This window comes from Sarcophilus harrisii, chromosome 5 (assembly GCF_902635505.1).
Source record: "Sarcophilus harrisii chromosome 5, mSarHar1.11, whole genome shotgun sequence".
NCBI lineage: Eukaryota > Metazoa > Chordata > Mammalia > Dasyuromorphia > Dasyuridae > Sarcophilus > Sarcophilus harrisii.
The window spans coordinates 232,451,104-232,465,490 of NC_045430.1; the positions used below are offsets into that span (position 1 = coordinate 232,451,104).

Below are 14,387 nucleotides of genomic sequence, written 5' to 3' on the forward strand. Positions count from 1 at the left end.
CCTCCTATTTCCACCTCGTGAAATCCTCTCCCTCCTCCGAGAGCCTCGTCCGATGCCGTCTCCATGGAGCTTCCTCCCTGTCCCCAGTAACCACCTTTTGCCTCGCACGGGGCTTGGTTTGTACCTTTTTCAAACAGTGACTCTGTTAGTCGCATTATCAGCATTTGGGGATGTTCTCTGGGAGGCAGGACCCAGATTTCTTTTCTTTCGATTTTGGTCCCATGCCCGAGGTTCTTTACTTAGCGGGTGCAGGATGTGTTTCTCTAAGGAGGAGCCGGAAACCAGAGAATAAGTCAGACTCAGAGATCCAACCTGCATCGGTAGAGGTCATTTCTTAGACTAATGACTGATGGAAGCAGAGAAAGCTTGAGTGAGCAGCCCCCAAAGCCCAAGACTTGGACTAGCTTTGCAGGTGCACCCACAAACCTCCCCTCGGGGCCCCAAACTCCGGTGCCCCAGATCTGGAGTCACTTTCCCGAGCCCGAAAAGGGAAAGCTTTGGGGAAGAGAGTTCTCAAAAAGACGCCGTGGGCCAACTTTCTGTTTGAAAACAATTTCATAGTTTGGAAATGTAAGACAGCCGAGGGCCGGGGTTAGCCCAGGGTACCTCACATCCCAGGCCAGGGAGGCAGGGAAGCTCCTGCGGGAAGTGCTCTTGAGCTCGGGAGGCAAAGAGCAGAGGAGTCACTAATAATCTGGAACCTTCTTTAAATCAGCCATTCGATGTGGCGAAAACAACTATGTCAAAAGGACCTCACGTTTCTTCTCCCTGACGCTGCCAGAGCTGGCCGGCAGTGGCCGCTTCCCTTTGCTGAAGCAGCATCTCACTGCGCCTTTCTCTGGTGCTTCGGAGTTCGACAAACACTTCCGGATCCCAATATGGCATCAGGCGCCTGCCTAGCTGGCTGCACTGTGTCGCTTTTTAAAGTGTTTGTCAAACTGTAAAGCGCTAGAGAAATGATCATTCTTGCTGCTGTTCCATTGTTTCAGCCGAAGGGAGCAACTCCCTTGCAGAGTTTCTAACCAGGAATTCGGGGTTATTCTGACAATATGGTTTCAGGCATTTTAGATGGGGCTCTGGGTGAGAAGCCCGCCTTTTTGCCTCCCGGGTGGGCCCCTTTCCCCCAGGAGTCCCCTCCCCCTCGGTGCTGCCCCTTCTCGGGCCTGGCGCCCCCACTAACCCCTCTCCCTCTCCCACAGGCCTGGTCAGACTGTCCGAGCTCAGGGCCACGGCCCAGACCGCCAAGCCCTCCAAGGGGGCCGTGGCCTTGCCCGACCACCTCCTCACTCAGAGGGAGGAGGCGGCGGAGGAGGCGGACGGGGACGCAGCTGGGGCCGAGCCCGAGACCAGGCCCAGGCGGCGCAGAGCGGCGCCCAGGGAGGAGGCGGAGGAGAGGCCCCGCGGGCGGCGGCAGAGGGACTTCGACATCAGCGCGCAGGATCCGGAGAGCGACGAGGAGGGGCCCGGGAGGAGGGCCCGGGGCCGGCCTGCGGCAGAGGAGCTGTGGACACAGAGCCAGCAGAAGCTGCTGGAGCTGGCCCTGCAGCAGTACCCCAAGGGCACGTCGGACCGCTGGGACAAGATCGCCAAGTGCGTGCCGGACAGGTCCAAGGTCAGTGGTTCTGGGAGGGGAGGGGCTCTCCCCAGCCGTAGCCCCCTTCTCTCCGCGGCCTTCCCACGTCCGGGCGCTTCTCAGGGCTCGGCTCCCTTGGGACCGCTGCTCTCGGACAGAAAACTCGAGCACGGCGAGTCTCCCGAACCCCCCCGGCCCCCCATCAGATCCTGTGAATGTCGGCAGGTGTTCGGAAGGGACCAGCTGCAGCACAACCCGCAAGCAGCGATGGCTGTGGGAGACCAGAGGCCCTGGGTTCAAGTGCCAGCTTTTCCGCTTCCCCCTTGTGGCGGGGCACAAATCCTAGGGTTCCCCGGGCCCCACAGTTTCCTCCTCCGGAAAACCGAGGTACTTCAGCCTAGGACCGTGACCCCTTAAAAAATACGGATTTGATGGCCGCGTTTCCACTTAGTTGGTTTCCTTTGGGGTCCTACATACTTTGCTTTCTGCCTTTAAAACACGTTTCTGAAAAGGGGCTCACAGAATTCCTCAGAGGATCCTCCCTGTTCTAAATCGTAAGAGCGGCCCTGCTCCAGAACACCCACCAGTCAGCCACGTTCGCCAAAAAGCTCTGGCCCTGTGAGGGGGAAGCAGTAACCCATGGCCCGGTCCTGCTCTTGGGGCCCCTGAGTATCTCAGAGAGCATCCCCACAGCCCCCACGGCTTCCCTGACTAATTGTAAAACACCTGGCGGGAGACGCGCAGGTGGGCTTGGCTTCTACTACCCACCCGGCGGCTTGGTGAGCAGCCTCCCGCCCCAGCACCCTCAGCCAAAATCCCTCTGTAAATGACTCCGGCCTGGAGACTGGGGACTGCCTTCCCCTCTGAGCTGCCGGTTCACTCTCTTGTGCTTTGGGGTGTGATCTTTTCAATTTGGGTCTTTCTTGACACCCAGGTTGTCCCGTGGGTGTTACTTATTGTAATAACTGCTCTTTAGTTGTAACTGCATTCAGAGACCAGGCCCAGGAACACTTTCAGATATCAAAAGAGCAGATCTCTGTTCTGTTGGATGTGCCTATCACTTAATAGCCTCTGGGCAAATTGATGTTCATTTAAATTCTTGGGTTTTTAATTGAAATTCTGTGTTAGAAAATCCAGCTTGTGGCCACGAATGTGTCTTAAGTGCAAAGACCCTGCTTAAGAACATCAAGTCAGGACTTCTGGCTGAGCCAAGCTGGGAGACTCGGATCTGCCCCGTCTGCCCCCGGCCTGCCTGGCATCTGTCCACATCTGTGACCCCTGTAGAAGCCTCAGCAGACACTTCTACACACTCGATAGGTTCACTCTAAGTTTAGAAGAAGGGAGCTTATCAGAACAACATCCGCAGATAGAGAGACCCGGAACACTCATTGCATTGACATTTTCAGTCCCTAGTTAGAGTTGTCTTCTGGAAGCTGAGTATAGGACCAGGCCCCTTGGGAGGCTGTTGGTTGCCCTCCCTGGTATCCTATTGGTTGGATGGAGGACGCTGGCCAGTGGAAGCTGGCTGGGGGGGAGGGGAGGAGGCTCAGAGCTGGGGACAAGGGTCCGGGTCAGCTGGGACCAGCTCGATAACCACGTTTCCTTCCTAGTCATGGTAGGTAGGAAACAGCTGCTCTCTCAGTGATACAATATGTTGGTTACTTGGGAGGGGAAGGTTCTCTAAAAGACATGATGTTCACACAAAATCCATGTATGCTCCTCATTCAAGGCTTTGTTTGGTCACAGCTACTTTTCTGTGTTAGGGGTTTTTCCTTTTAGTTATAACATGTTGGATTCTGCAGACTTTCAGGCAGAGGTTGTTCTCTATAGATAATGTTCCCTATTAGAAAATACTCATGTAAAACCACAAAACTAAAACAAAGCCAAAGTTTCCAGGAAAGGGAAAGAATTCCAAAGGAATCAAACAGTCGGGCCCTTCCGCCCTGGGCCTGCTGTGTGCGGCTCAGCCAAGCCAAACGTCTTGGTGAGCAGCAACAGAGGGACCCTGGACCGCTGGCCCTGCCAGTGAGGAGCCTGTCCTGCAGGGGCAGTGAGACAACCAGGGAGGATCATCCGAGGCAGAGAGATATTAGTAAATGCACATTTGCACATTTTACCTTCTTTTCCCGTATGATGAACAAATGGACAATTTCTTTCCCCTCTATCTCTTCTCTTAGTAAGGAACTGAGGTCTGGGGGTACAGTTCTTCCAAGTGACTGTAGGAGAGAAGCTCACATCCGAAGGCAAAACTGCTTAAGCCCTAGAGGTGGAAAACCCCAATGCAGAATCCGTAGGCTGCGGGTGCAGGCCAGAGGTCCCTGATTCCTAGCGCTTGGTTCGTCAGAGGGGTCAGGGACGCCGTGCTGACAGGGGCCAGGAGAGACCGATGCAGTGGGCCTGGGCCGCTTGCTACGGGTAGCCATCCCACACTCGGGTGCCCCCTGGGAGGATGGGGAAGCTGGGGCTGTCCCAGACCCTCAGCCATTAAAGGGTCCCAACTGCCCTGTCCCCAGGTTCCCCTCTCCTGAGCGTTGCACCCTAATCCAAACCAATAGCCACCGGCCCCCCCAGCAGGGAAGAAGGTGTCTTCCCCACAGCTTTGCCTCAGGGCCCAGGACTCCCACTTAGGGTGGAGTACAGACAGACAGACTGCCAGCCGGAGGTTTGGCAAGGCGGGGAGGGATGGGCCAGAGAAAGGAGGTGGCTACACGAAGTGGGTGGGGTCAGGAGCAAGAAGTGGGGTGAGAGATCGTCCCATCTAACAGCTTCACACACGTGGGAAACAGACTCAGAAGGCAGTGAGTAACTCCATGGCCCAGACTCCGGCCTCACTCCCAGGACGGCTCAGCAGGACACGTTTGCTTTTAGTACCTTCTTAATGTTGTGAAATAGGGCCCCCACCCCTGACCTTCGCTTGCAGAGATCGCGGGGCCCCCACACTGGTGAGACACAAGCCACATTGCTTTGCTTCGGTTCCCTCTGTTCCCCATTGTCTGTCATGAAAGTGACTGCCAGGAACTGGGGCCTTGCTCTCGCTGCCTCCCCAGGCCTCTCCCTGACGCTTCCCAGGGCAAGTGTCCTCCCTGCCGTGGCTCGCTGCCCCCTATCTCAAGCCCTTGTCCTGCCTGACTGCCTGCGGGCCCTCTTCCCCCCCACCTCCCACTAACTCTCAAACACAGAGTTCATCATCTTTTGCTCAAAACTTGGCACCTCCCACCTCTGTGCCCCCAGCCATCCAGGTTCACAACCTTGGGCTCCCCCATAACCCTCTTTGTCTTCCCCCACCTCCAGCTGGGATTTGAACCTGAGAGACATGTCTCCCACCCTTTGCTCCCCTCCCCCTCGGCACTGGTCCTCCAGGCCGGAGCCCTGACCCCTCTGGCCCTGTCCCCAAGCCCCGGCTGGGCCTTGGCCAGTTGCTGTTACTGGTTCTTGGCGTCCCGCCCCCTCTCTCTTCCCGCTCACCCAGACCCGGAATGGTCCTCGCCCACATTTTTGTCAAGGGAGATTTTCCCCTTCCTTCAAGGAAGCCTTCATTTCCCTGCTCCTCCTCCCTCCTCTTCCGTGTCTTTTTGGACATTTTCCAAACACGTCTCTAAGTTCCTCGAGGGCAGAGGCCACGTGTTTCATGCATGTGACAGGGGCTTGATATTTGTTAAATGTTTGTTAAATTTGAATTTCCAACTTGACCCATAAAGGGATGATTTTATGACGTCTGTCTCACTCAAAATCAGATCTAACCTCCCTGAAAGATACCCGGTGTAAAAATCACACTAGGATGTGCAAGTAAAAATCTTTACCTTTCTCCCTACAGGAAGAGTGTATGGCTCGATACAAGCTGCTGGTTGAACTAGTGCAAAAGAAAAAACAAGCCAAGAGCTGAATCTTCTGGAAGAAGAATTTTCCTTTCATTTTCCAGAATGAGAGAATATTTTAAATGTCATCTGCAGTGATTTGCATTTTTGTACCTCAGTATTTCTATACGTCATGTGCCTTAGTAAAAGAAAATACCAATAAATCTTATGCCATCTTGCTTAAACATCGACTGTGTTAAAGAAACTAAACTGTATTTTTGCCTTTGAAGAACTATTTATCTAACACTTCATTGTAAAGTGTCAACTGTTTTGGAAAACTTCAGACTCATAGTTTCCTACTGGTTAAGACTGTGTTTCTGTGATTGCGTGTGTGTGAGTGTGTGTGTGCAAGCATGCATCATGCCTGTGGGAAAAGCAATCTATGTAAACAATAAACCAATATGTATTAAAAATATGTTTCAGCAAAGTCATGGCCATCCTTGAAACACTTAAATGATCAGTATCTGGTTGAGTCTGTGAGAGGGTTACAGAAGCCCCGGTCCCCTTCCACGCACGGGATGGGGAAGAAGCCGGGTTGGGGTCGAGGTCCTGGTCTGGGGACTCGGGATGGGGTTTCCTTGACAACTGGGTTTCAAGATCCCAGCAGCAGAAACGACGGCCCACCACTTGTAACCCTCGTGGTTCCCGGCCCAATTGGGCATTTAGGACATATTGATTGATTAGATTTATGCGTGGACGGCTTCCGCACCGAGCCCCGCTAGTCTCTCACCAGACTTTTCTCTTTGTCCCACTCCCAGCTTGCTGACGTGCCCTGCCAGTGCCCGCCTTCTCCGCCCCCTCCCAATGAACGACTGCCCGGTAGCAGACTGGCACGGCGCTGCTCCGCCAGCCTCCCGAGCAAGGGCGCCGGTCAGTCACCTGCCAAGGCCCTGTCCGCCTCGGGCTGCTGATCTGCTTCCTTTATCTCGGAGGTACCTTAACCGGAGGCAAGGTCAGAGCCGGAGATGAAGACCCAGAGTCGTGGAGCAGCTTCCCCTGCTCAAAGGAACTGGTCGAGCCATTTAAGGCCCGTGACCGTCCCACTCTGGGGGACGGCTTCTGTTCTTCGCAGCACGACTTGGAGTGATTTCCCAAAAGATGAAAGTAGAGAAGCGAAGGTCATCATCCGGAACAAAGAGGGACAACCAGAACGTTGTTGCTGTGTCAGAAGAAAACCTGCAGCTTCTCTCTCCCAGAAGAGAATGACCGTTACCTTACTCTGTAGCCAACCGCAGGAGCAGGTGACCGGGAGGAGAGCCACTGCCCTCACTGCTTGCTTCCCAGACATCCGGCTCTTAACCTGCCTTTGTATCGGGGCCTCAATTTTTAAAGCACTTTTACAATAGTTGTAATTCCTTCCTTCTTTAACATTCTGATTCTCTCCCTTTCCCCCTGGACCCCTGGGAAAGTTCAGCTAAAAGTCCTTGATGTTCTCAAAGACCAAAACCTTACCTTAGAAGAGACTGTTCCCAGATACCGCAGAATGGCAGCTCCCACCTCCTCTCGGCGCTTTGGGGAATGTGCTTAGGAGGTTACAACGGTGGCGTTGGTGGTTGGCAGCGGTCTTTTTTCACCTGGGATGGAATCTCTGCCCCTGCTCTTCCAATTATTAAAAATTCAAGTTCTTTAAATCATTATCTTATTAAAAATCCAAACGGGTCCATCTGTAGCCCATACTCGCCTGACGTTGGGCCCACTCGAACTATGGGTTATTTCATCTCAATCTACCCAAGTTTGGCAAACGCCCCGGTTTCCCACGTCGCTGCGCTGTGCTCTTTCCTCCATAAGGGATATCTTTTCACAGTCTGTCCTCCGAAGGAAAGTGAAAGGAGTTTCCTTTCGCAACTAACTATTTGGGACCGCCAAAGTCCGTCTTCCCCTTGAGTCCTGACGCGCGGGGCACGGAGCATCTCTCTCACACACGTGTGTCGGGGTATGTGTGCTTGGCGGGTGGGAGGGGGCTGGCGCGAGGAGGTCATTAAGATCTAAACGTCCCCGGCTCCTTCCCTCTCCCCTTCCGTGGAACATCGGAACAGTGCGGGGCCCAACCCCGGCCCCCCAGAAAGGCGGCTAAGGCCGAGGGGGGGGCCCGGCGCCTGAGAGCAAACGCTTCCGCCCATCACTCAGCCAAGCCGTGAGCCGTGAGCGGGCTTTTGCCGCAGAAACCCTTTTCTGTGGCGCTGGGTTTTGCAGCTGACGCGGGACCGCTCCTCCTTCCCCCCCAGGCCCATGGCCACTGTCACGGAATAGAAGCGAGGGAAACGCGAGACTCCTCCGGGTTCTTTATCCGGCGGACTAGAGGCCTCTGACTGACGGTTCTCAGGCGCCACAAGCTTCCGGAACTCCGGGGGATCGGAAACCGGAAGGCGTCGGAGCCGTTGCTTGCTTCCCTTCCATAAGCCAGACGCGCAGAGCTGCGGAATCGCTGCAGCGGCGCGAAGGCGTCGGGCTGATCGGGGGACATCCGCCTGCGGCCCCACGACCGTCCCGCTCCCTCCGTCCGCGCCTGTGACACGGTGACTACCAAGCTCTCGGGCCTGGGCTTTCTCTGTTCTATCCTAGGCCGGCACTTCCGGCCACGCGGCCTCAGCAGTGACTATTTCCGGGGCACGCGCCCTGAGCGCTCTAGTTTCCCTCTCAGTTACCACAACTAATGTTTGGTCCTCGCAGCTCCGAGGCGGCGGGGGCCGTTTCTGTTCCCATTTCACAGAGGAGGAAGCGGAGGCACACAAGGCTTCCCCGCGCCGTTTGAGGGTTATTCCTTCGACGTCACAAGCCCCTGAGCTGCCCCGTGTCTCGCCCAGCTCCTCTCCCGGCCCCCCACCCCCAGCGAGCCCCCTCGGACGAGGCGCCGCAGCCAAAACGAGCCTAAGACGCCACCGAGGACCCGGGGCCCGCCCGGTCCCGACTCAATCCGGGCCCTTTGGAAGGGCCGGGTCCCCCGCGCGCCGGCCGCCGAGGTCTGTCCTCGGCCTTTCCGGAACTCGGCCCGCGCCCGCACCGCCAGGAACCCCGAAGAAGGCGGTGATGGCGGGGGACGGAGAGAGAAACACCTCCCGGCCCCTCCTAACGGAGCTGGGAACGGCCCCAGCCGAGGCCTGACGGGGAATCCCAGGGGCTCGGGGCCGGCTCTCCAGCCCAGGTCTCCGCGGAGAGGGCGGCCGCAGGTGGTGGGCCAAGGGCCGCCCCGCAGGGATGGACCCCACCGAGACAGGCCAGACAAAGGAGGGCCCGGGCAGCAGCGCCTTCCGCGTGGCTGGGGGGGGGAAGGGACTCGAATCCCGGGAGTCGGCCCCCGGCCCCTCCGCCAGGGCCGCGAATGCGCCTGGGAGTCCCGGGTTCCAGGGGCGAAGCCGGTTTTTCCCGGAGCCCGGGCTAGAGCCCCGCCCCCACGCCAGGGTGGAGGCAGCAGGAATGAATGGGGGGGGGGGGGGGGTTGTTGGCAGTGGCTGGATAAGTCCCAACTACGGAATAGCGGAGAAGGCGGATCCAGAAAACCTGTGCGCAGCGACTTTGGGAACTGAGTAGAATGAGAACAGTGGCTATCCTGACCCCAAGGTAGCAGCCACCTTGAAAAAACGCGGGGCTCCACTCAGAGCCCCGACCAGCCACAACTCCAGAGGACAGTGACACCACAAGTGACTCCCTCTCGAAAGCAAAGTGAAGCGCTCCGGGGGCAGAACGAGGGGGGTTTTGGGATGATGCATGTTAACGTCTATTGATGGGTTTTAGTTTCCTTTCATTCACAATAGGGCTTAGGGGGAGTGAATGAGGGTGGGAGGCTGGGAAAGCAGATTTCTGCTGATTGAAAAAAAATATCCAATTTTCAAAAGCCAAGGTTTACCTCCATGTATCAGAGCAGGACGTTAGCGGAAGATTATTAGCAGTAGTTTTATTAAATTCATAGTTGTTATTCCCTAAAGCTACACTTTCAGATTTGATTTCCATCTTAAGTCACTTGTAAAAACAAAACTGCTATTTCTCTCCTGGCTGTGGCCATCCCCATCTCTAAGTCACCTGTAAACCCAGTAGTGATAATATGGTTACATGGTGGGCCAGCCCCATGGTCTTTGTTTTGGCAACATTCCCAGTCCCTTGTTTGAATAAACTACTTGGCCTTCAGCCTTAGCCTTGATTCACTTGGGAGACTGGATTATTACCCTGTAAAACTGAGAGGTTACAATCATTTTCCCTCTGGTTCAGGAGAAGGAAATGCTCCTTGCAGAATACAGAGTAGAAACCACTTTAGCAATCTGATTTGCAGGGAAGATTGCTAATTTGGGAGGAGGAAAAAAACCACCCCAAAAACCCACTTCTTCCAAAAGTCTGGGACTGGCCCAGGAACTTTTCTGCATTGCCCTTGGTTGGGATGGCTGCTTGTTTTTAGCTGAAATACATGTGTTAAGGGAGATTTGATTTTGAGATGCATAATTGCAATTCACCAAAAAAAAACAAAAAAAATAACAATTTAATGAGGAACTCATGGGGCTAAGAAAGAATTCAAATTATGGCCCCAGAGCTGACAACAGGCAGGTTTCCCCCTCGCCATCTATGTGATGTCGCTTTGGGCTGGGAGCAATATTAAACCAGCATCTCCATTTCTTTAGACATGAAGTCCCTTTTCCTTACATCCTCCCAGGATGTTTTTTAAAGGCACAAAGACACTAGAACTTCAGCAGCAGCAGCTTAAAAGAGAAATGTCTTTGGGAAGCTGATCAACAAGGCTAGGAGACAGGCAGTAGGAGCTGCTTCCCTGCTACTTCTCTTGAACAAGTGAAATGGATGTCTTTCCAGAATTGTTATTTGTAGCAGATTTTCAACTACAATTATATCCCATTTTCACTGAAGACTATTTTACCAAATTTCCATTTCTCTAAATGAGTGAATTCACTGGTCACAAGACAAGAGAGAAAAAATCTGAGAAGGGCAGATCCCTCCTGTGATTCAGAGAGAGAAAAGCAGCCGCCCGCACACTTGTAGTGGTGGCCGGCTTTACAGAGAGGGACTATTCCACGATGGCAGGACCTGACAGAGCTTGTGGACATTCTGCAGGACCAGCCCTTTATCACAAGGAAGCACGGCCCTCAGGGCCAGACGACTCCTCCTGGACCATCTAGTTCAAGTTCCTCAGCACTGCCGCCCCCTTTCCCCCCAAGAAGACAGGCCCAAAAGCATTAATTGGCTCATGCAAAGCCACCTCGGGGCTAGGGGTTCACAGAACAAGGATTTCAACCAAGTTCTCCAATTCCAAACCTAGCACAATACACTTTTTCCTGATTTGCTGCAGAGAATTATTTTTAAGGCTAAATGGTTGACTTCTGTGTTTACAGGACTGGTCCCAATGTATTGCATGAAAACAGAATTTTATTCTTGTCAACAGCAAGCAGTTTGGAGCCCATTTCCCATGGTCCTAGTTTCCCCCTTCTTGGATAAGGCGTAGATATTCCTCGCTGAAGGCTCTTGCAAGAGGAACCTTACAGTCCTTGTGCAATCAGAATGGAGGACTGGTCAGGCTGGTCCTTTGGGGGAAGAAGGGGCCCTAGCTTGTCATCCAGAGTCCAAGGGGTGGCCCAGCCCCCAGAGCCATCCGGTGATGCTCACTTGGGTTCTCACGGGGATGCCGTGTGTGGCTCCCCTCGCTCCCTGCATGACTATGGCCCAATTGCAGCTTAAGATTTAATCCCATCTGGAGGGCACTGCAGAAGCAGTTTTGCTCCCTTACCTTAACTGGCAGCATCTCTGCAAAGAACAACAGGCAATAAGGACAGGGGAGGCAGGAAGCCAGAGTCCCCAGACTCTTCAGGGCTCCCCATGAGCCCGTGCTTCGCCTTGGCAATGGCTGGGAATAGGACAGTGTCCAACAACAAAGGGGTTGTTGTTGCCCCCCTGCCCCCAAGGCACAGGTTCTAGGATGGTGGACATGCACTTAGCCCTGGAGCCAAATGAGGCCCAACTTAATCACCTAACCACCTATGAGGTCCAAGAGGTAATGAACTCACGGGGGAGGGGGGAAGCAGGGTTGGTTTGGGTCTTAGTTTAAGATTTGTTCTAGACTGCTAGGTTTTCATCAGGTTGACACTGTATCTTTTGGGGTCAGATTTTGATCCAGGTGCCAACTCAAAAAAAGGGACCTGAAGCTCCCAGCAGTGGAGAAAGGGCCACAGGAACCATAAAGAAGATTCTGAAAAAAATTGACACTTCAAAATCAAATAAGTTGATGAATCACTAAGGGAATGGGAGAGAGGCTGTACAGGGCAGTGCGGAAGGACAGAAGTCAGTGACGAGGCTGGACTGGCCCATGGTCCGCTTAGCCAAGGCAGGACAGAGTGATTACTCTTAGAGATCTGCCACCCCTCCCCATGTGAATATGAACGCTTCAAACCAGGATGAAGCCCCAAACTATGCTCTGTGCGAACTTCCAGGGTCACCCCTGGGCCTTGGGTCCCAAGCAAAGGGAGGGGAAGCCTCACGTGGCTCACCAAAATCAACAGACACAAGGAGTTGACTGATGCCTCTAGGACCACCAGGGACTAGGCAAACCTGGATGAAGTCCAACCTATGCGCTGAGAGCCGTAGTGGGAGTCCTCTCTGCTAGGCAGAGGTAGTGGATTTGGAGAGGGGACTCTAGAGGGATCCAGGACAGAAAAGTAACAAACACAAAAAAGAGCAGACAGCAAAAAGTTCTGTTTCACTAAAAAAAAAAAAAAAAAAAAATTCTAAAATCTAACACTGTTAACTGAAATGCTAGGCCAAAAGTTTTGGGGGGTTTTTTGGGGGAGGGGGTGGAAAAGCATGCACCTTATTCTGTTTAAAGAATTCTACATGGACATTTCAGCTGCCGGAAACACCTGTCTGTACTTGCTCTAGGGAGGAGATGAGGAGAGTGAGAAACACTGTTGTAACATGAACGGTGCTGGTGCCAAAAATGTGAAATCTCCTAATTGGTCCGTCTGCTTCTTAAGGGAGCCAAATGAAAAACACCAGATGCATTAATCAGAGTATGGAAAAATAAAATAAACTCAATCAGAAAAAAAAAGTTGGATTTTTTTCATTAAAAGATTATACCATATAGAAGTATCTTCATTTATATCTATATGATAAAAGATAACTTTTTGAGTATTTTATTATACAACCTCAACTCCTATCCCCAGATTTCCCCTTCCTCCCAAAAAAGGTTCATTGCACAACAAGGATAGAATTGAAACATGTAATCACACACACACACACACACACACACAAAGACCATCAATCAATTTCAGCACACCTCTGTGCTCACATTGCAATAAATGGTCTTACCTTCCCCTAAGATGCTGTGAGCATAAATGAAAATACTCTATTTCCAGTCCTTTGAAATTATGCTCTTCTTCCAAGGAAACTGACCACCACATAGGGGCCAATTCTCTTCTCAGTTTTCATTTTGGAGGCCTGTACTTTTCACAAACTAGGTTGCTAGTAGAAGAAAAACTCAGCCTTTAAGTAACAACACTCTCTGCAGCTTCACTTTCGGACAAAGCCGTTCCCTCACCCGCTAGGAGGGAGTTTGTGCAAATGAGTTCATCCCCATTTCATCCAGAAGGAAACAGTTGGAAGTATGGGCATCTTCTCCTGGTAAGTGTCTCTCACTCCAAGTCTGGGGCTTTCCTCATCAGAGAATTAAAAATTCTTTCTTATTTCAGTGATTGTCTAGAATGAACTTCCCACCGGCCCTGGCTCCAAAGAGGAGCATCTTCCCATCTCCCTCTGTTTCTTGGGAGAGAGAGAGGGGGTGGACAGTAGTTGGGCGCCATGCTGCTGGTGGGGTCAGACGCAGCCATTCTTGTTGGTCGGTTCTGCTTAAATAGGTTTTGTCGTCGTTGTGGAAGTTAAGCTTTGCTGGTTGGGACGTACAGAAGAATTGTACAACAGCATTAGGAGATACAGCACATCCTCATCAAGGAGGTACATTGGGTTATTTTGAAGTAACCAACCTCCCAGGATAGGACTTTTTAAAAAAGAAAAAACAGTTCATCAGATAACCAAAATGATATGATTGGTCAAGAAATGCATAGCACAGGATCATATGGACATACTGTTCATTCTTGTGAATATCCTTCTCACAACCTTACTCCTCTTCTCAACCTCCATCTCTGTGCTCTTAAATCTTATACCTAGAGTTCAAGCTTGGTCTTTACACTCATTCTTTTACCAGAAAATCTATAGAAAAAGTCACTAGAAGAAGAAAAATAATCTTGGACTCCTTTAATGATATACCATTGCCTCCAACCCAATTTACCTATTCCAGATCATTTCAGATTTTTTCTGTGTTGATTCCCATGAGCCTCTCAACCTATCTTCCTAATTTATGGCCCACTACTTTCTAGAAGTCAGACATTTCACTGTCTCCCCATCACCCCAGACCCCGGGACAGAAATGCTCATTTTGACTTTGTTCCTGCTGTTTTCAACATCAAATGTCTCACTTTACTCTCCAACTGGTCGAATATCACCCATCCTTCTGAGTCTTGGATGCTGCCTCCCTGGTGGCTCTGGCCAAACTCCAGGCCTCCGCTGCCAACATCCTTGAGTTCCCTACCTTTCCAACCTCAGCATCATCCCACACCACCTCCTCTTGTGCCCATCAAGTAGGTAGTGGTTTATCAATGCAAAAATTTCAGAGGGCTGGCTAGTCTGTCCAACATTTGAAGAATTCGCAAGACTTCTTCTTGAATAAACGCTCAAAACCCATGCTGAGGGGAAAACAGCCCGTTGCACTTGTGGTTATACTTGCATCAAGACTAGACTTGATTCTTTTAAACTTCCATACATTGTTCCTCATTCTTCTGTCCCACTGGGGCCAAGTAAAATAAGTCTTAATTCCTTTCACATGACAACCCTTTTTATGCTTAGTTTTCATGCCCACTCCCACCACCTCTGTCTCTTCTCCATGCTAATATTCCCAATTCTTTCAACTGATTTTCCTAC

The 14,387-nt window shown here is 52.1% G+C and overlaps 1 protein-coding gene across 1 annotated transcript in view; it reads left to right on the forward strand.

The window, feature by feature from the left end:
- DNAJC1 (DnaJ heat shock protein family (Hsp40) member C1) overlaps nt 1–5,842 on the forward strand; it is a 243,616-nt gene extending 237,774 nt beyond the window's left edge. Inside the window, exons 11-12 of the mRNA XM_003771883.3 lie at nt 1,200–1,612; nt 5,388–5,842. Of these exons, the coding sequence (XP_003771931.2) occupies nt 1,200–1,612; nt 5,388–5,456 (482 nt within the window). The 3' untranslated portion in view covers nt 5,457–5,842. The remainder of the gene's footprint in view (nt 1–1,199; nt 1,613–5,387) is intronic.
- The last annotated feature ends 8,545 nt before the right edge of the window (nt 5,843–14,387 follow it).